This window comes from Pseudorca crassidens, chromosome 16 (assembly GCF_039906515.1).
Source record: "Pseudorca crassidens isolate mPseCra1 chromosome 16, mPseCra1.hap1, whole genome shotgun sequence".
Lineage (NCBI taxonomy): Eukaryota > Metazoa > Chordata > Mammalia > Artiodactyla > Delphinidae > Pseudorca > Pseudorca crassidens.
Genome location: NC_090311.1, coordinates 46,251,487 through 46,277,500, shown reverse-complemented (window position 1 = coordinate 46,277,500; position 26,014 = coordinate 46,251,487). Strand labels below are relative to the sequence as shown.

The 26,014-nt window shown below is 50.4% G+C and overlaps 1 protein-coding gene across 1 annotated transcript in view; it reads right to left on the bottom strand.

Annotated features, from left to right (window-relative positions):
- DRGX (dorsal root ganglia homeobox) overlaps positions 1-26,014 on the bottom strand; it is a 30,705-nt gene that overhangs the window by 1,216 nt on the left and 3,475 nt on the right. Inside the window, exons 2-5 of the mRNA XM_067708905.1 lie at positions 24,584-24,681; positions 23,612-23,713; positions 20,499-20,677; positions 20,302-20,414 (exon numbers count right to left, since the gene is read on the bottom strand). Coding sequence (XP_067565006.1) covers positions 20,302-20,414; positions 20,499-20,677; positions 23,612-23,713; positions 24,584-24,681 — 492 coding nt within the window. The remainder of the gene's footprint in view (positions 1-20,301; positions 20,415-20,498; positions 20,678-23,611; positions 23,714-24,583; positions 24,682-26,014) is intronic.

Below are 26,014 nucleotides of genomic sequence, written 5' to 3'. Positions count from 1 at the left end.
CCCCGAGCGTGCCGGCCAGCACTGCATAAACCACTCCAGGGACAGGGCCGGTGTTGAGGAGCCTCCCTTCTCACAGGTCACCCTCAACGGTGCATTTATTCAATGACTGGCCCATGAACACCTGGCACTGGTCTCGACCCTGTGACCACTCAGCAGGAATAAGGCAGCAAGATCCCCGGCCTCACAGAGCACAGCTCCGGTGGAGAGGCACACCACAGCCCAGGCATCCCTCATGCAAAGGCAGGAGGCAGTAAGTGCTATTTAAAACGGGAATGGAGTGTGATACTTGGTAGATACCTGAGTGCAACGTCAGAGAAACAGACACGTGAAGGCCCAGGAGAGAGCACGACAGTTGGGGAGGAGACCAGTGCAATGGCACCGAAGTGGGGAGAGCACGGCTCAGAGAGCAGCAGGGCATTCTGAGTGACCAAAGCCAGAGGCTACAGGGGAGGAGGACAGCGGATGAGTCGGGGGCCGCCAGGGCCAGGCGGGACGCAGGGAGGGGAAGCCCCAGCGGGCTTGAGTAGAGAGTGTCTGGAGCTTCACTGCATCGGGGAGAGGAGGGGGAGGCTAGTGCAGTAACGCAGGCCCAGCTGATGGCGGCTTGGCCCAAGGTGACTAGAGGGGAGGTGATGAGAGGTGGCCAGATGCTGGGTTTATGCTCAAGGTTAGCACCTGTGCAAATTGTCCTTGGACTGCAGGTGGAGGCTGATGGAAAAGAAGGAATCACAGACGACACCTAGGTTTGGGCCTGAGCACCCGAATGAATGAATGAAGGTGCCATTTCCAAGATGGGGAAAAACAGAGAGAAAGGTGTGTGTGTGTGTGTGTGTGTGTGTGTGTGTGTGTGTGTGCGCGCGCGCGCGCGTGCGTGCGTGCATGTGTGTGCGTGCGTGTGTGTGCGTGCGTGCGTGCGTGTGTGTGTGCACATGCATTCGTGTGTGTGTGTGTGCGTGTGTGTGTGTGTGAGGGGATATGGAGAGTCTGGCCGTGGAATCCTGAGGTCCTGATGGCTATCCAAGTTCTGAGGGGACAGGTGAGCAATGCTGACACCACCACAAGCGCAGGTGTGGTGGCCGGAGTCACAGACCTGCACCCAGATTGGGTGGGTGGACACGGCTGCTGACATGACATAATTTGAGAGACTTCCTGAGTCTCTGGACAGGTCAAACGGTGCCCCATGCACCACGTGTGATTCCTGCAGGAGATGAGCATCACCACAGCCTCCGCCCCCAGCCGGCTCCGGAGCCCCATCCCACCAGGGCAGCAGGAGACGGTGCGCCGTGGCCCTGCCAAGGACAGTTAGTTGGGAGTCAGTGCCTGGCCCGGAGGCCTGAGACCTGGGAGGGGCCGGCAAAGCCAGCCCTCCAGGCTCCACCCACCCCTTGGCTCTTCTGAAAGTGCAGCACCAGCTTTGGAAGAAGCAGCATTGCAAATAGGGAGTATTTTGGGACCAAAATCCGTATTTGTTGAATGAATCCAAGTTCCTCCCTGTGACCTTCAAGCCCTTGAGTGCTGGGGCCCCCACCGCCCTCTCATCCTCTTTCTCATGTGCCGCCCAGGCCTCCTTTCAGATGCTCAAACCACCATCACAGCGAAGCCCTACACAGGAGCTGTACTCGCTAGAGCAAACACGTGTAGGTACCAGGCACCACGCTTGTAAGCACACCATGACTTCACGCATCTCAGCTTTGGAACAATCCTAGGAAGTTGGCTCTGTGATTATCCCCTTTTGCAGATGAGGAGACTGAGGTTAAATAGTTAAGTGGCAGAGCCGGTCGTCACACCAGGCAGAGGGCCGGCTCCTTAACCAGCGTGTCCCTCCATCTGGAAAGAGGACACATTCCTCCCCCTCCCTTGGGCCCTTGGCCGAGCTCTGCCTGGGAGTGAAGATACCTCCCTCCGGCTTGGGGCTCCCTCTCTGCCTTTAGGGCTCCATTTGACCATCATGTCCTCAGGGGGCCCTTCGGGACCTCCTCATCCAGGGCAGGATCCCCCGTTACGCTCCGCCAGAGCTTCACCCTCACATCTTCAGGCACTGGCCACAGGCGGTAAGTGGATCCTCAATGGTTTGTGACTGCTTTCTTGTCTGCCTGCCCCTACAAACCCACAAGGGGGCAAGTATTTTTCTGCTTCATTCACTACTTTGTCCCCAATACCTAGCACAGTGCCTGGGACGGGCCTGGCCTATGGGAAACATCTGTGGCAGGAAGGAGGGAGGCAAGGGAGGGCCGCCCAGCCCCGGGGCTCACGTGTAGAATCAGCCTTCAGCTATGCCAGCAGCTGGGACGTTACCACCCTCCTTTCCCAGGGACAGTCTTCCCTGTGCCGGGGCCAGGCTCCTTTCTCTCTCGAAGCACATTTGGGCGTCTTTCTCCTTTCCAAGCCTGCTCAGAGGCAAAAGGAAGCTCACCCTTACCAGCACCTAGTGTGGCCTCTCGTCACTATTCTGGCTGCCCTGAGGGGAGGGCATCACTCAGCCCCATGTTCCAGGTAAGGAAACGAGACTCCAGTAACTGCCCAAGTTCTCACAGCTCATGACAGAAGTGGGACCAGAACCTTCCGGTGGCCCTTCCCTTCTCCTCTAGTCTAATAGGAGGTTAACGTGCGGCCATCACTTCCTGCCTCAGTTTTGACGGAGGGGCCAGTACAGCAGGCAGCAGATGGCAAGATGAGCGCGAGATGAATCACAAGTGCCCAGTTTACACAGGAAATCCCGAGAGCCCGTCCCACACCCCACACCCCTGGCTGACTCTAGCCTGGTCACGTTTCCAGAGACAGCAGGAAACAAACAAAAAGTTACATGGGGTCAAACCCTGTTATCCTGATGGTCCCACTTCTCCCAGTGGCTCAACCAGACAGCCGCACACTGACAGCAGTCTCAGCCCCTGGGTGGGCTCGGTCCTGGCTGGGAACAGTGCCTGTGCCCTGAGCCTGGGGGGCCATCCCGAGGGCGAGGACCCTCCCTTCAGGGGAGGCCTTCCTCCCCTCCAAGTCCTTCCCGAGGGGAGCTCATGTGGGAAGAGAACAGAGCACAGTGAACCCTCTCAGCGGTGGGAGCTTGACTGAGGCTACGGGCTTTGGGGGACCTGCAGGGGCCACAGTCTCCAGGCCCAGGCCTGAGCAGCTGACCCCAAGTCAGGCCAGCCCGAGAGGGGCACAGACTCAATGTGCATGTCTCGGGCTGGTTCTTGTCCCCAGCAAGGCCTTGCTCTGATGTAACATCAAAGAAGGAGTTAACTAGTCTGTGACTCAGTGATGAGCATGTCACCTGCAAGATGAAGAAGTGCCACTTGGACAAGACAGAGCCTCCTGGATCCACAGCTACACCTGCTAGGTCACACCTGCAGCAGGCAAGTCCCCGCAAAAGCCACCAATAACTAGCAATGTATTCCTGGCCCACAAAACCCAGATTCAGAGGTAAAGAAATAAGTTAACTCATAGAATGGAGGCTGCAGGAGGGAGAGAGTCTGTGTGGCTCGCCTAGTTCACCCCCTACACTAGACATGGGGAAACCAGGGACCAGATGAACCCAATGACTCTGGGACACCCTGGTTTAAAACTGTAAGGGCTATGCATACAGTGGAATATTATTTGGCCTTAAAAAGGAAGGAAATTATGACACAGGTTACAACGTGGATGAACCTCAAGGACATTATGCTAGGTGAACTAAGCCAGTCAGAAAAAGACAAATTCTGTATGATTCCATTTGTATGAGGTACCTAGAGTAATCAGATTCATAGAGACAGAAAGTAGAATGGTGGTTGCCAGAGGCTGAGGGTATGGGAGTGAAGAGTTAAGGTGTAATGGGCACACAGTTCAGTTTGGGAAGATGACAGAGCTCTGGAGGTGGACGGTGGTGACGGTTTATAATGTATAATATATATAATATCAAGCACATGTAAAATAATAGGGACACATTCAACACTTCTGAACTATATGCTTAGACATGGTTAAGACAGAAAATTTTATCATGTGTGTATTTCACCACAATTAAAACTAAAACAAAATAAAATAAAATAAATTCTTAAAAACAAAACTAAGAGCTAAAAGAGAGTTCAGGTCAAGGTCATCGGGAAAACGAGGACCGCTCAAGGCTGGAACTCCTTCTTGCCCCTCCAGTGGGTGAGGACCCCCAAAGTGCCTCAGGCCACCCACACACATTTGTGAGAGGCACCCTCAACCGATCTCACCCACCCCATCTCTGGCCGAGGAAGTATCACGCAATTTGTACACCTCCCTTGAGCCCTGCCTCTGTCTCATGACTGCACTGTGCCCTTTGGGTGGGCATTTCTAAAGCAGGGCAACAGACCGTGAGAGGTGCACCCAGGCCAACAAAAGTCTTTGGCATGAAGCCCCTCACAGACGTCACCCTCTTTCCTCATCAACACCCCAAGTCTGAACAACAGCTGAGTGTCCATCAAAGGGGGGCAATACTCATAGGTGGACTCAAAAACATCTGAACAGCTACCTGGAGGAATGCTGAAAAATGAGCCACTGGGAGTCGCCTCCTCTCCACACTGCCCTGCCCTCCCTGGATGAGAACATGGAAGACGTGCCGACCCAGACGGCAGATGCCGGCAAGACTAAGAGAGGCCATCTGGACAGCAGACAAGATCAAAGGCGAACAAGGAGACAAATCTCATTCGATGATATTTATCAGGGAAACGTGTGAAGTCTGTGCTCTGCACCCAAGGATCCAACTGTCGAGAGGGGCATGTGTCTCTGCAGTAGAGCACGTGGTCCATATGACTTCACAGTAAGTTCACTGTGACGCCATATTGTGTGGGTTGCCGAGGCAGAAGCTGCAGGAAAAGGGAGGGGAAAGTCATGGTCAGACCGTCAGGCCAGAGGGAGGGAGTTGGGGGGAAGAGGGAAAAGTGAAAGAACCGGGGCCGTTTAGGCACAGTGGGTATGAGGTAACTGCCTCTCTCTGGGGGTGGGTTGAATAGAAGCAGTGGGTGGAGTGAGAGAAAGAAGGGTTTTCTCTTCTTTACCGTCAGCGTGCTATGCATGTGTGGTGGGCTCTCTCTGGGAGGTGATGGGTTTCTGGTCATAATATCCTGAAGCTCCCTTGACAGGATGTTGTAGAAATCTTCATGCACAATATGGGCTATTGGACAAGTTTTTTAATCCCTTTCAACAAAAAAATGAGTGGTTTTAGAATGGGATGTGAATTACAAAGCTAAGTTTTCCTTCCAATTTTAACGTGTGTTCAGAATTTCAATTGATTTCAGTTGAACTTAAATTGTCCAACAAACAGCGTCTGCCTTAACCATTTTTAACACAGGAAAAAAAAAGTGATTCCTACAAATAGGATCCTTTTAGACCTAACTCTTGATTTCTCCATGATTTCACAGTACCAACAGCAGTACGAGATTTCTCCATGTGCCTCTGCCTAAAAAACTTCATCAACCTGGAGCACTACTGAAAACCAGTAGTAGCAAAATAGGGACGCAGCCTTTGCAATGTTCAGGGCAGCAGATGAACAGACAGTTACCGAGAAAAAAAACCAGACTCCAAAACGCATGCGCTTTTCCCATGAAAAGCAGTCTCAAAGCCCTCACCACGTGCTGAAAGACTCTTCCAAGTGCACTGCTAACATAAGTTGTTTGTCTTACAAGGCTGCTGCAAGCTTGAAAGCAAGCTTGAAAGGTAATAGCAGAAACATTAATGGGTAATATTGAGAAAAGGGACAAAAAATTATAAAACAGCCCCAAAAATTAACATGCACAGTAACCTGGGGCCATTTAGTACAAGGCAAGCAAAGTAGCACGTCTCAGGATGGCCGGAAGCCATCCGTCACCGGACAACAACAGGAACCATCACAAGAGATGACGTTTGAAAGGGCTTTGAAAACCGAACAAAGCTTGCGTCTATTAATGATGGGGCGACACAGAGTCGGCCGTGAGAGAGGCTCTGTCCTCCTCTTTATTATGTCAGGGTGGTGACAGACACTTTAGAAAATGTCTACCCCAAAACCAAGTCATAATTATCAAAATCCTATAAAACGAGAGTGGCGATAAGACATCTCTGGGGTCTGAAAGCCGGATACAGCCTGCTGAGGAGGAAGAAAGTGGGCTTTGAAGTCTGGCTCCTGACTCCACCGTTAACTAGTCATGGGACTTCTCACCAACTTTCCAAGCTCCAGCTTCCTCATCTGTAAGAGGAGGTAATACACCTACCTTAGGAGAAATTCTATAAAGGACCTAGCACTAAGTCCTGCAACAATTATTATTTCCATGACCCCATACAAAATAAAGGGCAAGAGTAATTCACAATTCACAGCTTATTCAAGTTACGCATTCAATTCAGCGGCCGGCGAAGAACTCAGTTGCTCTGAGCATCCCTGGGAGGACACGAAGAATGAACAGTGCCTCGAGATGCGTGACTGTGCTGTGAGCATCCTCCACCCTGCGTATCCCTACACTGTTTTCACAGCTGTGTGGGTTCATTGGCAAAGCCTTTTCCATGAGACCAAATAGTAGAAACATTTATTCTGCCAATAGAATCTTGAGGAGTAAGCCAAACAAACTTTAAAAGTCTCATCTTTTAATAACCAGATTTCCAGACTTGGGGCTCTAGTTTTCTTTTCTTTTCTTTTCTTTTCTTTTTTTAATCTATCAAAAAGCTACAATCACCAATGGGCTAAAAATTAAATTAGCTACAAAGGAAGTCATCCCCATGTGGCACATAGCACCAAAAAACTATAAATAACCTGACCGCCCGATACGAGAGAGTTGATTGAATAAGTTATAATTGCCATGTTGAACGCACTGAAGCTATGACAAAATTATGTTGTAGGAGGATATTTGGTGCCATAAAAAAAAAATAATAAAATATTAAGTTTAAAAAGTAGGTTAAGAAACAGTAAGTCAAAATGATCCCTTTTTGGTGTAGGTGTATATATTTATATACATACATATACATATATACACAATACATACATATATTTGCATAGTACATACGTATATATGCATACGTGCAGCCATACACCATATCCATATGTGGTCACAAGTATGTATAATATACAATTTTATTTAGCAACAGAAAATATTTATAAATTTAAACTTTTTAATTAAAATTTAAAAATTCTAAATAAGTTCTAAACTAAATATTTTTTTTTCTTTTGGCTGTGTGGCTTGCAGGATCTTAGTTCCCCGACCAGGGATTGAACCCAGGCCCCCGGCAGCGGAAGCACCGAGTCCTAACCACTGGACCGCCAGGGAATTCCCTAAAATACATACATTTATTAGCGATATATATTTATAAATGGGAAGAAAGCAAACGTACCAGTAGCAAATATTCATAGTGGTTGATTCTGGATGCTAAGATTACAAATGATTTTTATAGTTTTCTTTGGGTTTTGCTGTACTTTCCACTTTTTCTAAACTGACCAAGTATTACTCTCACAATAAGAGTGTCTTTTTTGTGACTCATGATTTCCCTTCTCCTTTCATTCAAATGATGGGATAGACGCTCTCCTTTAGGGCAGAGTTCCACTGAGGTTTCTAAGGAATAAGAACTGTACCCTCAGCACCCGGCTGAGACTCCACGACTGCTAATGGCTTCAGTCTGCACTAGAGTAACTGACTGGCGAACATGGAGCTGAGGGCTGACCATGGAAGACCCACCAGGAACATCCTGTCTATCTCCCATTCGGCCGGGATCGAAGTCAGTGATCCCTGGCATGGGACGCGACCAACCATCAGCCAGCAAAGCCCTTAAAAGGCCACAATTTCTTCCCTCTCACCCTACCACGCATGCCATCACCAAAGCCTGTACAAGAGCCTCCAAGCCCCCAAATGCAGCCTGAAAATTATGTTGTTTGAAGAACTTGCTACCTCTCGGACACTAAATTAAAACACACAGTTAGATTTCCATTAAGTTACAGCAAATTCTGCTGAATTGATCGAATCGGCCTACATTCCTATATGACATCATGCTTTAAAGGCTTGGCCTGAACATAAATACTTAATGTAATAAATACAGTCTGAAATAGTTGATCTCCTTGGCAGTTTAATTGATCTACTACAGAGACTGACAGGAAAAATTAAGTTAGTTCTGTCTCCTCTCTGCCGAAAGCACATTTTCACCATAGAAAGGCACATGAACGATAATTTTGGTTACAAGTAGAGCTCTCACACATCGATTTCTTGTCGAACGTTCAGGTTAAGGGTGAAGAGTATGGAGCAAGGAAATGAGTAAGTGGATTTATGAGACGTTTCACATAAATACTACAGTTCAGTTCTTTTTTGTTGCTTTATAGCAAAGTAAATAAATGAATAAACATATTCTGTGATTCCTAATACCAGTTCCTTACAGTTTACAAGGAATATTCGGGTGGCAGTGTTAGTAGACGCCTGCAGTATTCAGGCAGAGATTTTTAGATGCAGTGGCTAAGCGTGTTCACCAGTAATCAAATACACAACAGGGTCCAATTCACTCCTGGGTGACTACTACCACAGAACCCCCAAAGTGCTTTCTTCTGTGCCTGTGTGACGGTTTTGATTGCCTCTTTACCATGAGTTGTGTTTATTTTTGTACCCACCACACCTCCCAAACTTGCAGGGTAAGGGCTTTCACCTATGTCACCCACACAGCCCTGATTGCAGAGCTAATATTTCCAATGTGGGTACAAAGTAAGCACTTGAATATTTGGGGGAGGGAGAAAAGGAGGGAGAGTCTATCTTTCCTGACTGAGGGGGCATATTTTAATTGCTCAAAGGTTGCCAACTCCCAGGTTCTAAGCTTCCTCAATACCCCATGGAAAGGAAAACTATGGTCATCACAGAGTTCCCCAATCTGATTAATGCCAAAATCCCCAGGTTAATTTGGCAGGTTATGCTGGAGGAGTGGACTCGAAATCCCTCCCTGTGGTAATTCCACGTGTGCACGCACTGTCCCAACATCTGCTTATTCACTCAGCAAATGCTCCCTGACAGGAGTCAGCTCAGCCGACCGTCCCTCATGCTGTGACCCAGTCTCGGGGCCAGCGCCAATGTCCCATTTCTGCTTGGATACCTTTGAAGGGGCGAGCAAATGATGACAGCACCCAGATTCAAGGACCCTGGCACAGCCAGAGGAGCAGCAGGGACACGCGTTCTAGGTGATCCGATGCCAATGAGCGTCACCCTCCCTCCCGGTGGCTGCCAGAACTCTGGACGGGCAGCCTGCTTCCCCGCTGCCTCTGGGCACAAGCCAGGAGCCCTCTGCTCAGCTCCCTGCCCTCCAGGGCCCCATTGATTAGCAGGAAGGGCAAACCCATCAGCACCCATAGGAAATGGCTTCTGGAAAGTGAGTTGCAGTTTTTAAAGCCAGAGAATGATAGCAGGGGCCTGTAAAAGGAATGGAATCAATACAGGGTGTGGGGAGCTGGCAGGTGGGACACTTGGGTCCCTGGCTTGTCTTACCTCTGGCAGAGGCACTGTGTGACCTTGGGCAGTCCTAGCCCCTCTCTGAGCCTCAGTTTCCCCCACTGTATCCTGGAGAAGTGGTGGTAACATACTCATCAAGGAGATTCCTTACAAATGTTAAGTGCTGGGGTTCTCCACCCCTGCCTTCCTGACATCGGCTAGGCACCGAGAGGCTAGGGCTGACCAAACCACCTCCCCCATGAGGACAGACCATGTCCTGGCCCTCAGGTGCCCTGTTCCCCAAACACCTGCACCTTCAGAAATAAGCCAGGAGCCCCTGCAAGGCTGTGCTGCTTTCCCGAAGCTGCACACACCGCGGACCTCAGGCTGAGAGCCTCTCCCACTGAGGAGTGAACGCCTGCAGGAAGCGGGATCCTCTGCCCCAGAAATCCAAACCCAGACCCTAATCAGATCCCAGGTGATCTCTTGGCCTCATCCTCATAACCCTAACAACAATCACCAGCGCCTACCGGGCACTTGGATGTGCCAGGCACAGATACACACGCTACAGACCGCAGGCAATATTGGGTATGGCCATGACGACCCTCATTTTACAGATGAGGAGACTGGGGTCTCCCCTAAGTTGGCCTTATAAAGGGAAGGAGGCAGTGAAGGGCCATGGCTGGTCTGACTCCAGAGCCTGGGCTCATCTTGAGGCCACACCATCCTCTCCAAGGACCGTGGCTCCATCCAACCTCACACTTTGTCCCTTCCTCAAACAGCCAGCCTCAGTGCCTTTGCTCATGCTCTTCTGTCAGATGCCTGGAGTGCCCACATCCACTGGTCAGCTCCTACAGCTCCTTCAAGCCCAACTCAAGCATTTCCTCTGGAAAACCTTCCTCATTCCTACAGAGAAAGAGTTCCTCCCTCCTCTGGGCTTCCCCCACACCTTGCATGCCCTTGTTGGCCTCTATGAGGGCACGTGACAGTGTCACAAGTGTCTCTCTCTCCAAGCCCATGCCCAGTCTTGAGCCCCTTAGGGTAGGGTTGTATCTAATTCATCAAAGGATGCTCAGCCCCCCATTCAGAGGCTGACAAAGTAGGGTGCTCAGTGGGTACTGAATGAAGAACGGAAGCCTCCAGCAGTTTCTGGGGCCCAGCAAGTGGTCCGCAGTACAGGGCCAAGGCCAGTGGACTGGGGTCTCCTAAGTGAGGCGGGTCTCCCAGGGCCAGAACAGCACGACTTTCTTTCCTTCTTTCCCCAAACGTCACTACCTTTTACTCGGCACCAGACCAGACCCTGTGTAAGGGGCAGAGGTAAGTGGTTTGGAAAGATCTAGAGGTGAGTCAGATAAGGCCAGTGCTCTTAAAGTGCTTATAGTCAGGATTGGGAAGTTGGATGGGTTCAAAAATAAACATCCCAACTCATGTCACGAGGCCAGAGTATCCTCAATACCTATAGAGTCAGTCTCTACAGAGGGCCTTCAATGAACCACCCTCCCAGTATTCACACCGGTGCGTGGTTCCCTCCACCTAAGTCTGGGCCGGCTCTGTGAGCAGCTTTAATCAATAGAATACAGCAGAAGTGACACTGTGCCTGTTCTAAGTGTAAGTCTTAACAAGACCTGGCATCTTCTGCTTTTACATTCTCAGGATCCAACCTCCATCCAACTGCCACCATGGGGAGAGAGAGAGAGAGAGAGTGCTTCCAGCCTCCCAGCATCCCTGCCAAGGCACCAGGCACAGAAGTGATGCCGTCTTGTATGTATCAGCCCCAGCTGCCATCTGACTGCAACCTCATGAGACGCCCCAGGCAAAAGCAGCAGCAGAACTGCCCGGCTGAGCCCAGCCAGTCCTTGGAATCGGGAGAGAAAATAAAACAGCTGGGCAGTTCTGCTGCTGCTTTTATTATACTAAGTTGGGGGGTAAAGTAAAACAATACTGGAGCCTGGAATGGAGATTATAAGAAAAAGAAAATTATGAGCCAATTTCTTCATGATCATAGATGAAAATACCCTAAACAAAATGGCAGCCAATCCAGCTATATATAGAAAGGATAACATGTCACATCTAATTTGGGTTTATTCCAGGGATGCCCAGTTGGTTTAACATTAAACAATCAATCAGTGTAATTTACTGCATTAATATATTGAGAAAGAAAAATCATGTGATTGTCTCAACAGCAGCAGAAAAAGTATTTGATGAAATTCAACATCCACTTATATTCATGATTTTTTAAAAGAATAATTAAAATACAACTCTCAGAAAACTAGGGCAAGAGAAAAATATCTTCACTTGATAAAGGGTATCTTAAAAATAAAAAGGCAGACAGCAAACACGATTGTGAAACTGTGAGAGCTTCCCCCTGAGATCAAGAATAGGGCATAAGCCCAGGGTCAGTCACAAAGACCAGATATTGTAGGATTCCATTCAATGAGATATCCACAATGGCAATAGCAGAATGTCCACAATCTATAGAGACAGAAATATTAGTGGTAACCTGGGGCAGGGAGGGTTGGGGGAAATGGGGACTGACTGCTAATAGGTCTGGGGTGATGAAAATTTTCTAAGGTCAATTGTAGTGATGGTTTCCCAACTCTTGATTATACTAAAAATCACTGAGTTGTACATTTTAATGGATGAATGGTATGGTATGTGAATTGTATCTCAATAAATCTGTTATTTTAAAAAAAAAAAAACAAGGCAAGGATGCCTATTATCACCACTTCTATTCAATACTGTACTAGAGGTTATGGCCAGACAAAAGCGAGCACAGCCAGACAAAAAAAAAAAAGAGAAATAGGGCTTCCCTGGTGGCGCAGTGGTTGAAAGTCCGCCTGCCAATGCAGGGGACACGGGTTCATGCCCCGGTCCGGGAAGATCCCACGTGCCGCGGAGCGGCTGGGCCCGTGCATGGGCCATGGCAGCTGAGCCTGTGCGTCCGGAGCCTGTGCTCCGCAGCGGGAGAGGCCGCGGCAGTGAGAGGCCCGTGTACCGCCAAAAAAAAAAAGAGAGAAATAAAAACTATAGTCTGCCCTTCCGTATCCGCAGGTTTCGCATCCCCAGATTCAACCAACCAATTGAAATCGATCCGCCAGTTGCTTGAATCCAGGGATATGAAACCCACGGATATGGAGGGCCAACTGCATTCATTATACCACCACATTTTATATAAGGGACTCAGGATGGGTGGGTTTTGGTATGGAGGTCGCGGAGGTCGTCCTGGAACCAATCCCCCACGGATACCCAGGGATGACTGTATAAGGATTGGGAAGGGAGAGGCAAACCGTCTTTATCGGCAGATGATCTGAGCATGTACACAGAATATCGTTAAGAATTGACAGCTAAACCTAATTACATGGATAAATCTCCCAAACATAATGCCAAGTTAAAGTAGCCAGGCACGAAAAATACAACCTGTATGATTCCATTTATATGTGTACACATGTACGGTTCAAAAAAGTTCAGACTAGACAGTAGCGTTTCTGAATGCCTACGCAGGTGGTCAGCAAAGCTGCATTACCATAAAAGTCAGCACAGTGGTTTCCTTTAGGGGGAAGAAAAGTGACATTAGTAGAAAGGGGCACAGGGATTCGGGGGCTTCTGGGGTGCAGGCATAGTTCCAAAGGAAGGGTAGCACATGGGTGCTTAAAATCATTCATTAAGTTCTAGATGCATGTTTTCTGAGTTTTTGATTAACATATTTCATAATAAAACAATTTTAATTGTTTATTTAGATTGTGATTTTTTTTCTTTAATCACAGCACAGGAAAAAGTGATTAAGAGAATTAGGGGGAAAATGTTTTCAGGGGACTTGAAGGAGGAAGAGGCTGCCTCCGGCTCTGAGTTTAGCCCTGGTGGGCAAATGTTCATTGGCCAATAAAGCCCTTCCAGTCTCAGACTCTGGACACTTTACCCTGGCCTGGAAGCCCAAGGGCCAACGCCAACGTGAAGCAGGGAGGGCACATGCTTGGGTAACTAAGGGGCCCTGCTCTCAAGGAGGACATGACCAGACCCTTTCCCAGCACTGGACACCCTGCCCCTCGCCTGCCTGCTCGTCCTCACACACATGATGCAGGCCCAGGACTGCTACTCTGATCGCTAGCACTGACTGAGCACCCACTGCGTGCCAGGACATCTCCGTCAGTCCTCACGGCTTCCGAGGCCTGCATGGATGGAGCTCAGCTACGGAGGTGGGACCAGGTGTGTGTGCCTCCAGACTCCTCCCTGCCTGGGCCTCATGTGGGACCACAGGAGCCATCTGGCCTCGTCAGGAGCCGATGGAAGGTCAGCCGTGATGCCCCGCCCAGCTGGGGAGAGTGGCTGTGACTCCCGGGCATGAGCACGGACTGAGTTATGAAAGCTCTCCCCTGGCAGCCGTAATGAATTTCCACCTCACACCCAGCTCTCCGAATCACAGGTTAGAGGCAGCTGGGCCAAGTGCACCAGGGAGAAGGCCTCCGCTGACTGTGGCCCGTTCTGTGGCCAGCACTTCCCCGGAACAAACCCAAGCGCTTCCCTCGGCCATTAATAACTTCCTCTGCATTAATGAATTGTGAACAGGAGGCTGGCCATTAAGACAGTGCAGGAAAGCTCTTTGTGTTGCAAAGGCTTTTTCTCTGGACACCCATTATTGTTATGCAAACCCTGACTTCATGGGGTAGGGTCCCGCTGCCTTTTTATTTTTAAGTTTCCGTGGGACACTCAATCAGGAAACACACTGACTGCATGCCTGGCCAGGATGCGCGCTCTCTGACCACCCCAGAGTACAAAGCAAATTTGCAAATTTCCCCTGACCAGCAAATCCTACCAGGGACGGGAAGGAGCTCCCATCACAGCCAGCAATCAGAACAAGGAGGGGTTACGAGGAAAAGGTGAATGTCAGCAGCGATACAGTTCAGAAAAATGGGAGAAGTTTGGGAGAAAAGACATTTCAGTTGGTCTTTTAAAGATGAGTGGGACCCAGCGACTTGAAAATGAGGATGGAGGAATCTGATTAATAACAGTGTTGACTCACGCCTCCCACTGGTCCAACTCACACTCTCCACATTTGGTCCTATAAATCCAGTCCTGGGATGGTCAAGATCCCCAATTTACAGATGAAGAAGCAGAGGTAGAGATTCCCAGTACTTAACTCAAGACTTACATGGCCAGAGAATGGAAGAATGAGGATTCACACCAGGCAGGACGTCCGGAGCCCTTGCTCAACGCTGCTGCACTAGTTCACTGCTTGATAATTAAAGGAGGAAATTTCCACAAGTGCCTGGTTTTCAGTTACCTGGCTCTGTCACTGGTGGGCAGTTTTCTGGCCCCCTCTGATGGGCACAGCCCAATGCCCATCCACATCTCCCTGCCCAGCAGAGCGTGGAGGCAAGTCTGCCACACCTCTGCATATAGACACTCTGCTTACCCATCCACCCCAAAGGGGTCATAACCTCCTGTCCTTCAAGGGCGCCGGCCCCACCTCCCACCCTTCCCAGGCTCCAGATTGCTTGGGCAGCCTTGCTGACCTAGCCAGACCCATCCCTCTGTGAACACCCCCATCCACACGCTCCAACACTGAACCTGCTGAATAGGTGTCCCCAGGGCTCCAGCCCCAGAGCTGCATCTCAGCCACCTGCCCAAGCCTGGGGACCTGGCAGCGGAGCACAGTCCCCCAGCACGGGATGTGGCGGAAGGCGAAGCTCCGGAAGGTCTCTGCTCTCACCCCTTGGCCGGAGGCAGAACTGCCGAGCTAGCTCAGTGTGCGCTGTGGCAGTTCTGAGCTGTGCAGATTTTCCAAAGCCAGGGGTCGTTTCCAGCCTCATCTTGGTTTCCCTAGCTCTCGAGCTGCTTCCTAATCCCAGGCCCCTGCCTTCAACAGGTGTCTCCAGGGAATGAAAATTAGGGCCTCTAATTTCCTAAGAAAACCATAATCTGCTACTGACTTCTCAGTCTGGGTGCTAAAGCTCAGCAAAGCGGCTGAGCGACCTGTTCCTCTTCACCTTTTCTGGGCCACTTCCCCCACAATCTAAAAATAAAAAAGCAGAGTCTAGATCCACCAGCATGTTCCGGGCCACAGTCACGGAGCTGCCGGGGCCCAGCCCACCCGGCCGTTCACACTGGAGGCAGGGCTTGGTGACACCCCACAGCTCTGTGCTCTGGGACATCCCCCACCCCAGCACATTCCCTCTATATCCAGCACCCCGATCTGCCCCTGCTTGCCCTTTTCCTCCCCCCAGTGCCACCTGCTCCAGGAGCTGATAGCCAATATTCCAAGAATGCCCTTGTTTTCAGAGCACATTCAAAGCCAAAATGTTTCCAGGGAAGTGAATTCAACAACTACTTAGAGGACCTAAGGAGTTCAAGGACCGGTACTCAAAGGAATTCAGCAAACCGCACCTCAACAACCCCCAGGCTCCCCTACAAACACACTTGGAGGCTCTCTCAATGTTTCCCTGGAAGAGACTTCACATCTGTCACAACAACACCTAGAACCGAAAGACCAGGACCCCCAACTCAGAGTCCTTCGACTTGTAGCTCTATAGAATGCTCTGCAGGCAGTTAGCTCTGGGACCACTCGCTGGGAGGCTCCATGTGCCCCCAGGGAGAACCGATCCTGCCTGGGCACTGGGAGCCCGGATTCCCCTCACACCCAGGCCGGGTGCTGGCGTAGCACAGCTCAGCCTTGGCGTGGGTCCTCAAGCCCTGGGCTGGAGTCTCAGGGCTGGAGTCTCGGGATCGACACCGAGAGTGCTGTCTGGGGCAGGGCCAGAATAGTGGTGGCCTCTCCAGGACACCTGCTGTCTTTAGTCCAGGACCATAGGACCCCACTAGGACCACAAAGCCTGGGGAAGGAAACCTGAACACTGGTTTGAGTCCAGAAGCTGAAATTCACTTTGATTCTTTCTTGATGATTTCAAGTTGCCTCAGGCCCGGAGAAGTGGGCTGGGATCTCTGGGCTGGAAGGGGCTGCGGCGCTCAGCTCACAATGGTTCTGGGCTCTGGGTGAGTCCAGATTCTTCCCCCAGGGCTCATGCCCAGTGGACCGCCAGCTGTCCTCACTTGCCAGGCAGAAGCAGGGTGGGGGTCAAAAGCCCCTAGCAACAGGTGCCCACCCAGAGGAATGAATGAATAAATCATGGCCGGAGGAAATAGCACACCAGGATCCTGTGGAGATCAGCCTAGATCTCAAAGGGGAGACCTCGCCGATATGAGTGACCTGTGAGCAAGTGGCTTTCCCTCCGGGAACCTCAGCTTCTCGTTTGTAAAAAGACGGATGGGTACGGAAGCCCAGGTGTGTGCCTTCTAGCACACACGTGCGTGAAACTCCTCACAGCTTGCTGAGGGGGCCCCCTGGTTGGCCAGAGGCCCCTGGAAGCAGAGCTCAGGCCACCAGCTCTGCCAGCACCTGGTCGCCCAGCCACCTCTGGGGGTGAACTCAGGAAAGGGAGGCCAGGTAACAGCCCAGAGGTCCGGGCACTGAGCCAGGCCTAGAAAATTGGGATTGCTCCTCTCTTGGGCCTAAACTGGGCCATGCACTTAACTTCTGTAGCTGGGGAACCCTCGGAGAAGAAGACGTAGGCTGCAAGAGTCTGCAAGATGTAGGCCTCAAACCACTTAACAAATGTTCCGGAAAACAATCGAGAGTTGACTCCCGGGGCACCCGGAACCTGACTTGCAGGTACACGCTTGTTACCGCAGGTTCTGAGGCAGAGGCAGGTCCCCCAAGCGCATCTCCAAGGACGGCCGAGCCCACCTGGACTGGAGCGAGGCTGTGCTGCCACCTCACAGGGTCAGGAGCTCTTAGAATGCAAAGATACCCCAACCAACGCCAGCTGTTATCGCAGAGCCATCCCAGCTCCGCTGACCTCCTGTGCAGCTCTGGAGCCTCCCTGATACATCGTTTACTACTCTCCTCTACCGTGAGAAATAAACGGGACCACACGTGAGACCACCGGACAGAGGACAGAAAAGGTTTTCAATAATCACTCATTTCCCTCCTTTTCCAACACCACTTAGCTTGCCAGAGACTAAAAAGCCAGCTGCTCAGAGAGGCCAGATAGCAAGGGCCTTGGTGGGTAAAGGGGTCAGGATGAGCTACAGGAGGGGAACTTTGCCGGGGGAGGCCTGAAGAGGAGCTACGAATGCAGCGAGAAGAACACAGAAAGCAGAGATGGGAGGGGTGGAGGAGAAGCACCCCCCACAGAAAGGCAGTCCGCAGGCTGGTCTGACCAATGATGCGCTCATTTGGCCCAAAGACTTGGAGGTCGCATTTAAAAGATGGGACTATTTTGGGCTTCCCTGGTGGCGCAGTGGTTGAGAGTCCGCCTGCCGATGCCGGGGATGCAGGTTCGTGCCCCGGTCCGGGAAGATCCCACATGCCGCGGAGTGGCTGGGCCCGTGAGCCATGGCCGCTGAGCCTGCGCGTCAAAAGAGCCAAAAGATGGGACTATTTCAAATAAAAATCCAGATTTCCAGCTTCTCCTGAAATTTCAATAGTTCTGGCAATGTGGGGTCCACAGACCCACTTGGCCACCATCGGCTGACGTGAGCAGTAGTTGACCCTGGAGTGGGCAAATGCTCCCCAGCCCGCCTCTGCCGAATCTCAGGGAGCCCCTTAGCGTGCTCCTCGCATAACTGCTTCTGACGTAGAGAAACGTGCCTTTTCCCCACCCCTTTCTCACAAGTGGGAGAATGACGTATAGACCAAGACGGCTGCGTATCTGGGGGAGCAAAGACAAAGCCCACACACACTCGCTTCGCTCATCGCCTGCCCGGCTCTGGAACTATCCGAGTGTGTCACCTGCCCCAGCACACCTCGTGTCCCTGATCGTAGCCAGGAAGACCTTCCAGTGGGGATGTGCAAGCTGTGCCCTGGCTTGGTGAGCACACTGTGATTTCCAGCACTTCTGCCGGATCCTGACACCCCAACGCCCCATCCCTCCATCAGAGGAAAGTCTGTTTCCAGCGAAGCAGGCACAGGTCAGGCCCCAAGGGAAGTGCTGGGGTTGGGGGAGTACATACGAGTAAAGGAAGAAGAGGAGAATGACAGATTTACCTGCCCCTCCCACCAGCCCTTCTTCCTTCTGCTCTGTCCTCTGTCTCCCTCTTATCAGTGCCTTCAGCCTCGCAGTGGCAGGCAGGCACTCCCACCCTCCCTGCCAGCAGCCAGGCCCTCTCTCCACTCGTTCAGACACCTCAGGCCTCCACCAGGGCCTGGGCTCTGCCCCAGACCCCTCCCAACTGCCCCAGCGAAGAGACGTGGGATTCACCTTCAACTCGTGAGGCTGGAGTGGGGCAAGCAGAGAACATTGATAAAAGAGACGGTTACTCTCAGGAACTGAGCTGGGCCTCACCGAAGCAGAGAGGATTTCATAGATGGACACAGGATTGCTCTTCTGCCCAGAGCAGCTCCTTGAATGATACCCAAGTCCCAGTGGTAATCTCCTTCTGGAAGCCCCTTCCAATTGGGACCCCATCTTCACAGTGCCCCCTCAGCCTATTGTGTCTGTGAATACGCCCCAAGGCCACTCTGTGGCAAGGGGCTCTACTTGGCCCCTGGAGCACACAGACCCTGGAGCTGAAGGGAGCACTATCAGGGCACGGGGTGCAGAGCTGGATGGAGCTGAACCCCATCAACCCATGCCGGCCATCTGAGCACGGCGACTTGCCCAGCTGCCTGGACCACTCAGAAGTGGCTCCAGGCCTCAGGGTCCCTCCTCCTACAGTGGAAACTCCAAATGCAGGAGTGCGGCATCCAAGGCCTGCAAGCTCTGGCCCCTCCACCTGACCTCTGGGCACTCTCCTGTGGGCACCCAACATACCAGCCATTCCAGAGACAAGCCTGGTTCTTCTCCCTGCGCCTGGCACTCTGCACGTGTTGTTCCCTGTGCGTAGAACACCCTTCTCTCCCTTCAGAGATTCCCTAGAGAGGCTCCATCATGCCCTTATTCAGGCTCCAGAAACTACATTTGCAATGCAGATCGCCAGTGTGCGTGTGCATGTGTGCGTGTGTGTGTGCGCGCGCCCGTGTGCACACGCACGTGCGAGACCAACCTGCAGGAGGGGGAACCTCTCGAGGGCAGGAGACCCCAGACCCAAAAACAGAGCACACAGGAAACATCCTAGGGGGGCCTCTCCCACTGCCTATTATGGGGAATAAGCCTACAGCCCGCACCTGCACCCCCACCTCCCAGACCCGCTGTGACGGACAAACCCCAACACTAACACTCACTGTCCCAGATGAACTCTGGGGCCCAGCCCTGCTCCTGGCCAGCACAGCTGCTTGGTCTCCTCACAGGAAGAGTGAGTTTGGGGCCAAGAATTGAAAGACACTGGATGGACCCATTCATCCAGTAGGGTTGACCCAGAAACCCCCAAAGGACAGCCCCACCAGAGTCCTTCTCTCTGGGCCTGACAAAAATGCCCCAAATGGTTTCCATCCTTCAGACAACCACAGCCTTTGAGAAGACAGCAAATCTTAGAAAACCACAAATCCTAACCCCTGACATCAGGAGGCCCCAGGGAAGGCAGGTGGGGAGGCTGCACGTATGGGGAGGGTCCTCACGAGCTGGGACAACGGTCCATCGCAGGCCTCACCCACGAGCTGCAAGCTAGCACCTAAAACTGGTACCGACAGGAGGCAGCAGTCTGTGAACATGCAATGGCCCTTCTGAAACAGCCCTCTCTCAACCAATTCCGCAGCTGGTGCAGTGAGATGACGTTCACCCTCATTCTCAGGCCATGTAGAAAGCAAACAAGATAGCACGTGTGGAAACAGATGCCGTTCATGACCCTGGCTGTGATAGACAGAAGGAGAAAAGGAGCTACACCAGCCCCAGGTGCAAGGATGGGCCCGCCCAAGCAAACAGAAGAGGCAAACCATCTCCATGATCCCCGTGGAGGCGCTGCAGGCAGGCAGAGCCCCCGCCCCGCACCAGCAGGCAGCAGAGCCCAAACTCACCTTTCAGGGAAGCAACGTGTGACAGGGCCTGGGCGTACGTGGCTGTATTCAGGAGGGTCCCCGGCAAGCAGGAGGGGAAGAAAGGCCCTGTGGGACCGACAGTTCGCCCCAGGCTGGCAGTGAAGGAAAATGACACACTGAGTTCCCAATCCCGGGTGCCCGCCAGCCCTCCAGGCCCTGGGTTCAGCCAGCCTCACCTCTGCTGGGCCTCCAGGACCTCCTTCTTGCTCCGGGCCTGGTCCCCAGGGGGCGGGGAGTTGATATTCCTCACAGGCGGTGGCGTCACCTCTGCCATGGGCTCCTTGGCTCCTGGCTCCTGGTCCGAGGCCCCTCTCTCCGTTTTCCTCCATTTAGCTCTTCGGTTCTGGAACCAAACCTGAGTCCCCGAAGGAAGTACACACCCAACAGAGGCAGAAAATCAGACAGAAGGAGGCAACCAGAACCTAAACCCAGGTGCCTGGTCCCCGTGCCCCCGGCTCCCCTGCAGTAGGCGTGCGGGAGCACAGCCTCCTCTCTCTAAAGATCTAGCAATGCAGTGCCCTCCGAATTGCAGCTTCAGACTCATGGGTGGGTCAGAAAACCAGAGCGGAAGGTGTGACAGGCATTTTTTAATGAGTGTGAAATCATAGAAAGTATCCGAATGCACTGCCCACAGCAAGGGTCAAAGTACTATCTTGTGGAAATACTCAGGGTATGCAAGTACACTTATCTGATGTGAAATGTGTTTCCCACGGGGAGACGGGGGATTCGTCATCAAAGCAGTTTGTAAAATACTGCCCTGGGGTTTCCTCATCAAAAAATACTCATTCTCTCATCCAGCAGGTTTGGCCGGAGTGTGTCTGGCCTCATACGTGTGATTTAACACTGACGCATCACGGCAAGTTCATGACCATCAGCCCAGTGCATCCACTAGAAACACTGACTCTGGAGTCAGTCCTGGTTGAGAATTCTGGACCCCGGAGAATCTGGTTTAGAATCCACTGCAATCCTTTAAGGCAGGTAGTCCTACTACCCCCACTTTACAGATGAGAAAACTAAGCACAGACAGTTTAATTAACTTGCCTGAGGTCATCCAAGTGCTAAGTGGCAGATCTACAATTTGAAGCCCAGTGGCTTGGCTGGGTACCATAATCCAAATTGTCTGAGAGTAATAATAACAGCCACCCCCAAGCATCATTAGGAAATTTAATGGAGATGCATGCAAAATACTAAGCACAGTGCGTGGCACGCAGCAATCAATCCCTCGGTGAACATTAGCTAGTGTTATTATCTCCACCATCCTCAGGTTGGGAGGCAGCTTGTGATTCACCTGCTCTGAGTGCCTTCTTAGAGGCGGGTGTGGAATTCTTTAAGCCTTAGAGACCAAGATCGCATTTGCAGGACAGCCTCAGGGCAGTCAGGCAGCCTGGGCCCAAGGTGTTCCCAGAGGTCAGTGAAGTCCTGCTGCTCTTTACTCAGTGCAGCTAAACCTCTTCCCCCTCTCTCCTAGAAGATAATTCCTGGCTTTAAAAAAAAAAAAGGGCTTGTCTAGACCTCCCTCCTATTCCCCTGGGCATCCTCTCCTCCTTGCCTGTCAGCAGATTGGCCCAGGAGAGAGCCTCGGTCTCCAGGCTCACCCCACCTCCGAATTTTCATTCTCCTTTAACTGGGTTTCTTTCTTTCTTTTTAATCTAGTTGGTTTTTTAATTGCACATATCAGCAACCACTGAATAATGATTTTATCTATATTCTAAATTTAGGGCAGTTAAATGCAAAGCAAAATGCAGACACTTTCTGGCATCTTAATTGAATGAAGGTCACAGCTATAACAACATTTAATTGAGCTATTTTTCATTATCATATTTTAATGACTTTGCACTGACAGTTCGCCTGCTTCTGAGGCAAGAGCATGATGGAGTCGTTTATTTCCCTATTTAGTTATTGTTTGACAACATCAGCTTCGATTTAAGACTCTGCTTTATAGAACATTAATCATATTTGAATGAGCAAGGGGTATAAATGTAAACACATCTCCCTTCCCGCCACCAAAGCCATGTCCCCACATGGAGTCTCACTAAACAAATGCTTCACAGCCATTGTCTGTTTGCATAATAGCCAACAATAGCCCGAACAACAAGTCCCAGCTTTAATTGTCACCACCCCTATCTCACCCTTGCACCTTTCAGGGAGAAGTTATGATCTTCCACTTCTGAATGCTCAGTAATTGTGCCATTTATCTCAATTTGCAGTTCAGTCTTTACGCAGCTATTGGCAAGCTGGCATTAAAAAAAGAAAGGATGAACGGCGTCCTGGCCAAAGGAGATTTTCATTTCCAAATAATAATCAGTTTAATTTGCCCGCATATGACCAATGATTCATGTTCAGATTTAATAATCAGGATCACATAATCTGATTATAGGGGAAATAATTTGTTTACAACCCCCAATTTACTGTTCAGAATTCCATTATCTCTCTTCAGCCATAGGTTTTTAAGAGATACTAACATGACCCAGGGGAACCGAAAGCAAACTATTATATTTCCTACAATTAGATCTTTGCATAGTCTTAACCCCAAGCCCCTACATAAAAAAGAACAGAAACAGCATGGAGGAAACCCCATAAATAAAATGAATATATAATTGTGCTCAAAGAATAGCTCGCCCGGAGAGGCGCTGCTGCGAATCTGTTCCTCCTGCGTTCGGGCACATCTGCTGGGCTCGACGGGTTTGTGCACTTAAACGTAATCACCGTGTAGCTTCTAAAAAGAAATCCTGCTTAGAGACAGTCACCACGGGCCACGCTCGGCTCTGAGGCAGCCCTTTTGCTGCTGCCGTTTAAAGATTTTTAAATTGCCCATGTTCTTCGGACCACTTCGCTGAAAGGGTCCGCGTGCTGGGGAAAAGTTGGACATGATGCAATTTCTGGAAAGCAGATCCTACTCTGTTCCCATACGAAAACACAATTCTCTGCCATTGACCGGCCTTACCCCAGAGTGGTCAGAGCTGCTTTGAGAATAGCATCTCAGCTCTTTTTTTTTTTTTTTTTTCCCAAAGCAAGGAAATGGATGTGCATTGATGTAATTTAGTACCTTAGAGACGCGGACAAATTAGTGTAGAACATTATCACTAGTTAATTATGAATGACCGATTAATCAACCTAATCTAATATTCCACATTATGTTGATGTTATTAAAGTGCATCATGAAAATGACAGATAGTCTTCATTTGCTTTCTTTGGCCAAATGTGCACTCTGCAGTCATGATGTCAAAAAAAAAAAAAAAGTTTGCCAGTTTTAATATCAGAGAGTTAAATAATTAAAAAGAAGGTTTACCTGCACTCTGGCTTCTGTGAGGTTGATTTTCATGGCTAGCTCTTCTCTGGTGAAGACATCAGGGTAGTGTGTTTGGGCAAAAACTGCCTCCAGAGCTTCCAGCTGGTAAAAGGAAAAAAAAAATATTTACTGGTGAGAGGATGTGGCTAGGTGAGAGGAAGCAGATGCATATTTCAAATTTGCTATGTGTGGTGAGGAAGTAGTTTCACAGATCAAGTAGGGGAAGAGAGGGAGAAAAATGCTCTTTGGAAAGATCCCACAGAATTAAAATTTCAACCGCGGAAGACTTGGGAGCTAAGACTTACTAACAACCTCAGTGCTACCCCAAGAGGTGGAAATAAGAGAGGCGCAAACATCTGAATGCATTTACATTTAAAGTGCAACCCACGCAGTTTTCACTATAGAGCTTGGAAGAACAGAATCAACTTGCAGAAGCCCTCGCTGGGTCAGTCCCACAGAAACTGCCTAGGGTTTCTGCTCCAGTGTGCTCTGGGAGACAAACGGATCTAAGGGAAGGAGCCGCGGCCCTGGAAAGACAATATCAAGGTTCCAGTTGTAGCCCTTCCACTTATGGATGACAATACCTTCTACAAATCAGTCAACCTCTTGGGCCCCGGTTTTCTCATTTATCTACTGGGGATGAGAACACCTGACCTGCCTTCCTCAGAAGGTTATTTCCAAGTTGAAATGATGTTGCTGTATTGCTGATGTGGAAATGTTCCCCAAACTATCAACTTGAGACAAAAGGGCGCCGTCATCATTGCCTCTTCACTGACTATCTGGGATCATAACGTCACAGTCCTCTGCCCTCTCCCCAGACAGATTCCTTGACACATGAATTGTTCAAGAAAACAGAAAGATCCAGTTAACATGATCAGTTGGCTTTATTTTAAAAGACAAAGAAGAGCTGCTCAAACTCTGATTAATTTGGAGGCAGGAAGTGGATGGCTCTCAGAAGGGGAACATCATTACCTGCTGAAGAGTGAACGTGGTCCGGTTCCGGCGCTGTTTTCTCCGCAGAAACCCATCATCGAAATCTCCTGCAGAGTGGTTGCCAAAGGGTGCAGTGCCTGCAGGGAGCAAACTGGATCAGCCTGAGCACAGGGCGCCCCAGTCTTCACACTGAGCCCCTGCCACGCACACTCACTCAGTGACGCATCCCACACAGACGGAGCCCTGTCTGTCCTAAAGCATCTTTCTCTGCTCCTGTAATTAAGGCTCCCTCTTTTTCACTCTCTCATGCTTTCTCTCTCTCCCAGTAATCTCTGACTTTAGGCCTAACTATGCCTATTTCATAGGGTGAGTGGAGACCTTACTCCCCTAGACAGCCAAGTCCACTTGTGAAATTCTAGACTCTGAGCCAGGAAGGGTCACTAACTTGAGACGGAGCCTTCATCGGCCCTCTGGCTCCCAGCTGCCTGCACCTCTGTCCAATGTGCCTTCAGCTCATCCCTTCTACCTCTGACCCTTTAATAAAAGCCTCTACGTTTCCCTTTTGCTCACTTGTTATTTTACTTTCCCTTGTTTCTACAGCAATAAGAATTAAAGGCTGGGGCTAGGGGAGGAATGAAATCACCAAGAGCTTTTCCCAGCACTTTTCTCCTAGAACTTCAGGACACGAGGAGGTAGGAAGTTTATAAATGAATATTAATACTGTTGGTCACAGCTCATCAGCACTCTAGTGGATCTGTTGTATAGATGTCAATTAATAAGAAGTCTGCACCAATAGCGACTGTCCTGAATTCCAAGCAGACTTAAACAGGAGCCTCTGGCCAGGCTCATAAAGGACCCACTACTCCCACTTCTGTGAAAAGAAAGGCATCCACAGTCCTCCCTTCCAGCCTCCAAAGCTCGGATTAAGCCACAGCAGAGTTTGGCCCCAAATGTGCATTCAGGTCGTTTTCCAAACGTACACCATTGACTTGACAGTCCACCATTTACTTGGCTTCTTAGGAAAACAAATGAGCAAGTTCCCATTAGCCAGTGAACGCTGTACCTGCCATGGGCTCCGGTCTCAGAATCATTGCATGTTCGCCATTAGGAGCTGGCTAGTGACACTGCCCAGGCACCATCCCTCCGAAGGACCTCAGTCCCAAAGAAGCAAGGTCCTTCGGCTTTTTAAAATTCTATCTGCTAAACGGAGTCCCTCCTACTTATTATTCAACTCCCCAGTGCACATCCTTGGTCACAAGACCTCCACTCTCTGGTGAAAACTTCTCCCTCCACCATCCCATCCAAATTGCTTTCTTCCTCAAAATCCTAGTTACAAATATTTCTCTCCAGCTCATTGGGAACTTCAAAGGGACAGCGTCAAAGTGGTCTTATTTCCATTATTTTGCGGGAAACCAAACAGTTTCCTTTTAAAACAAAGCACTTGACTGGTGAGGATGAAATGTGAGCTCT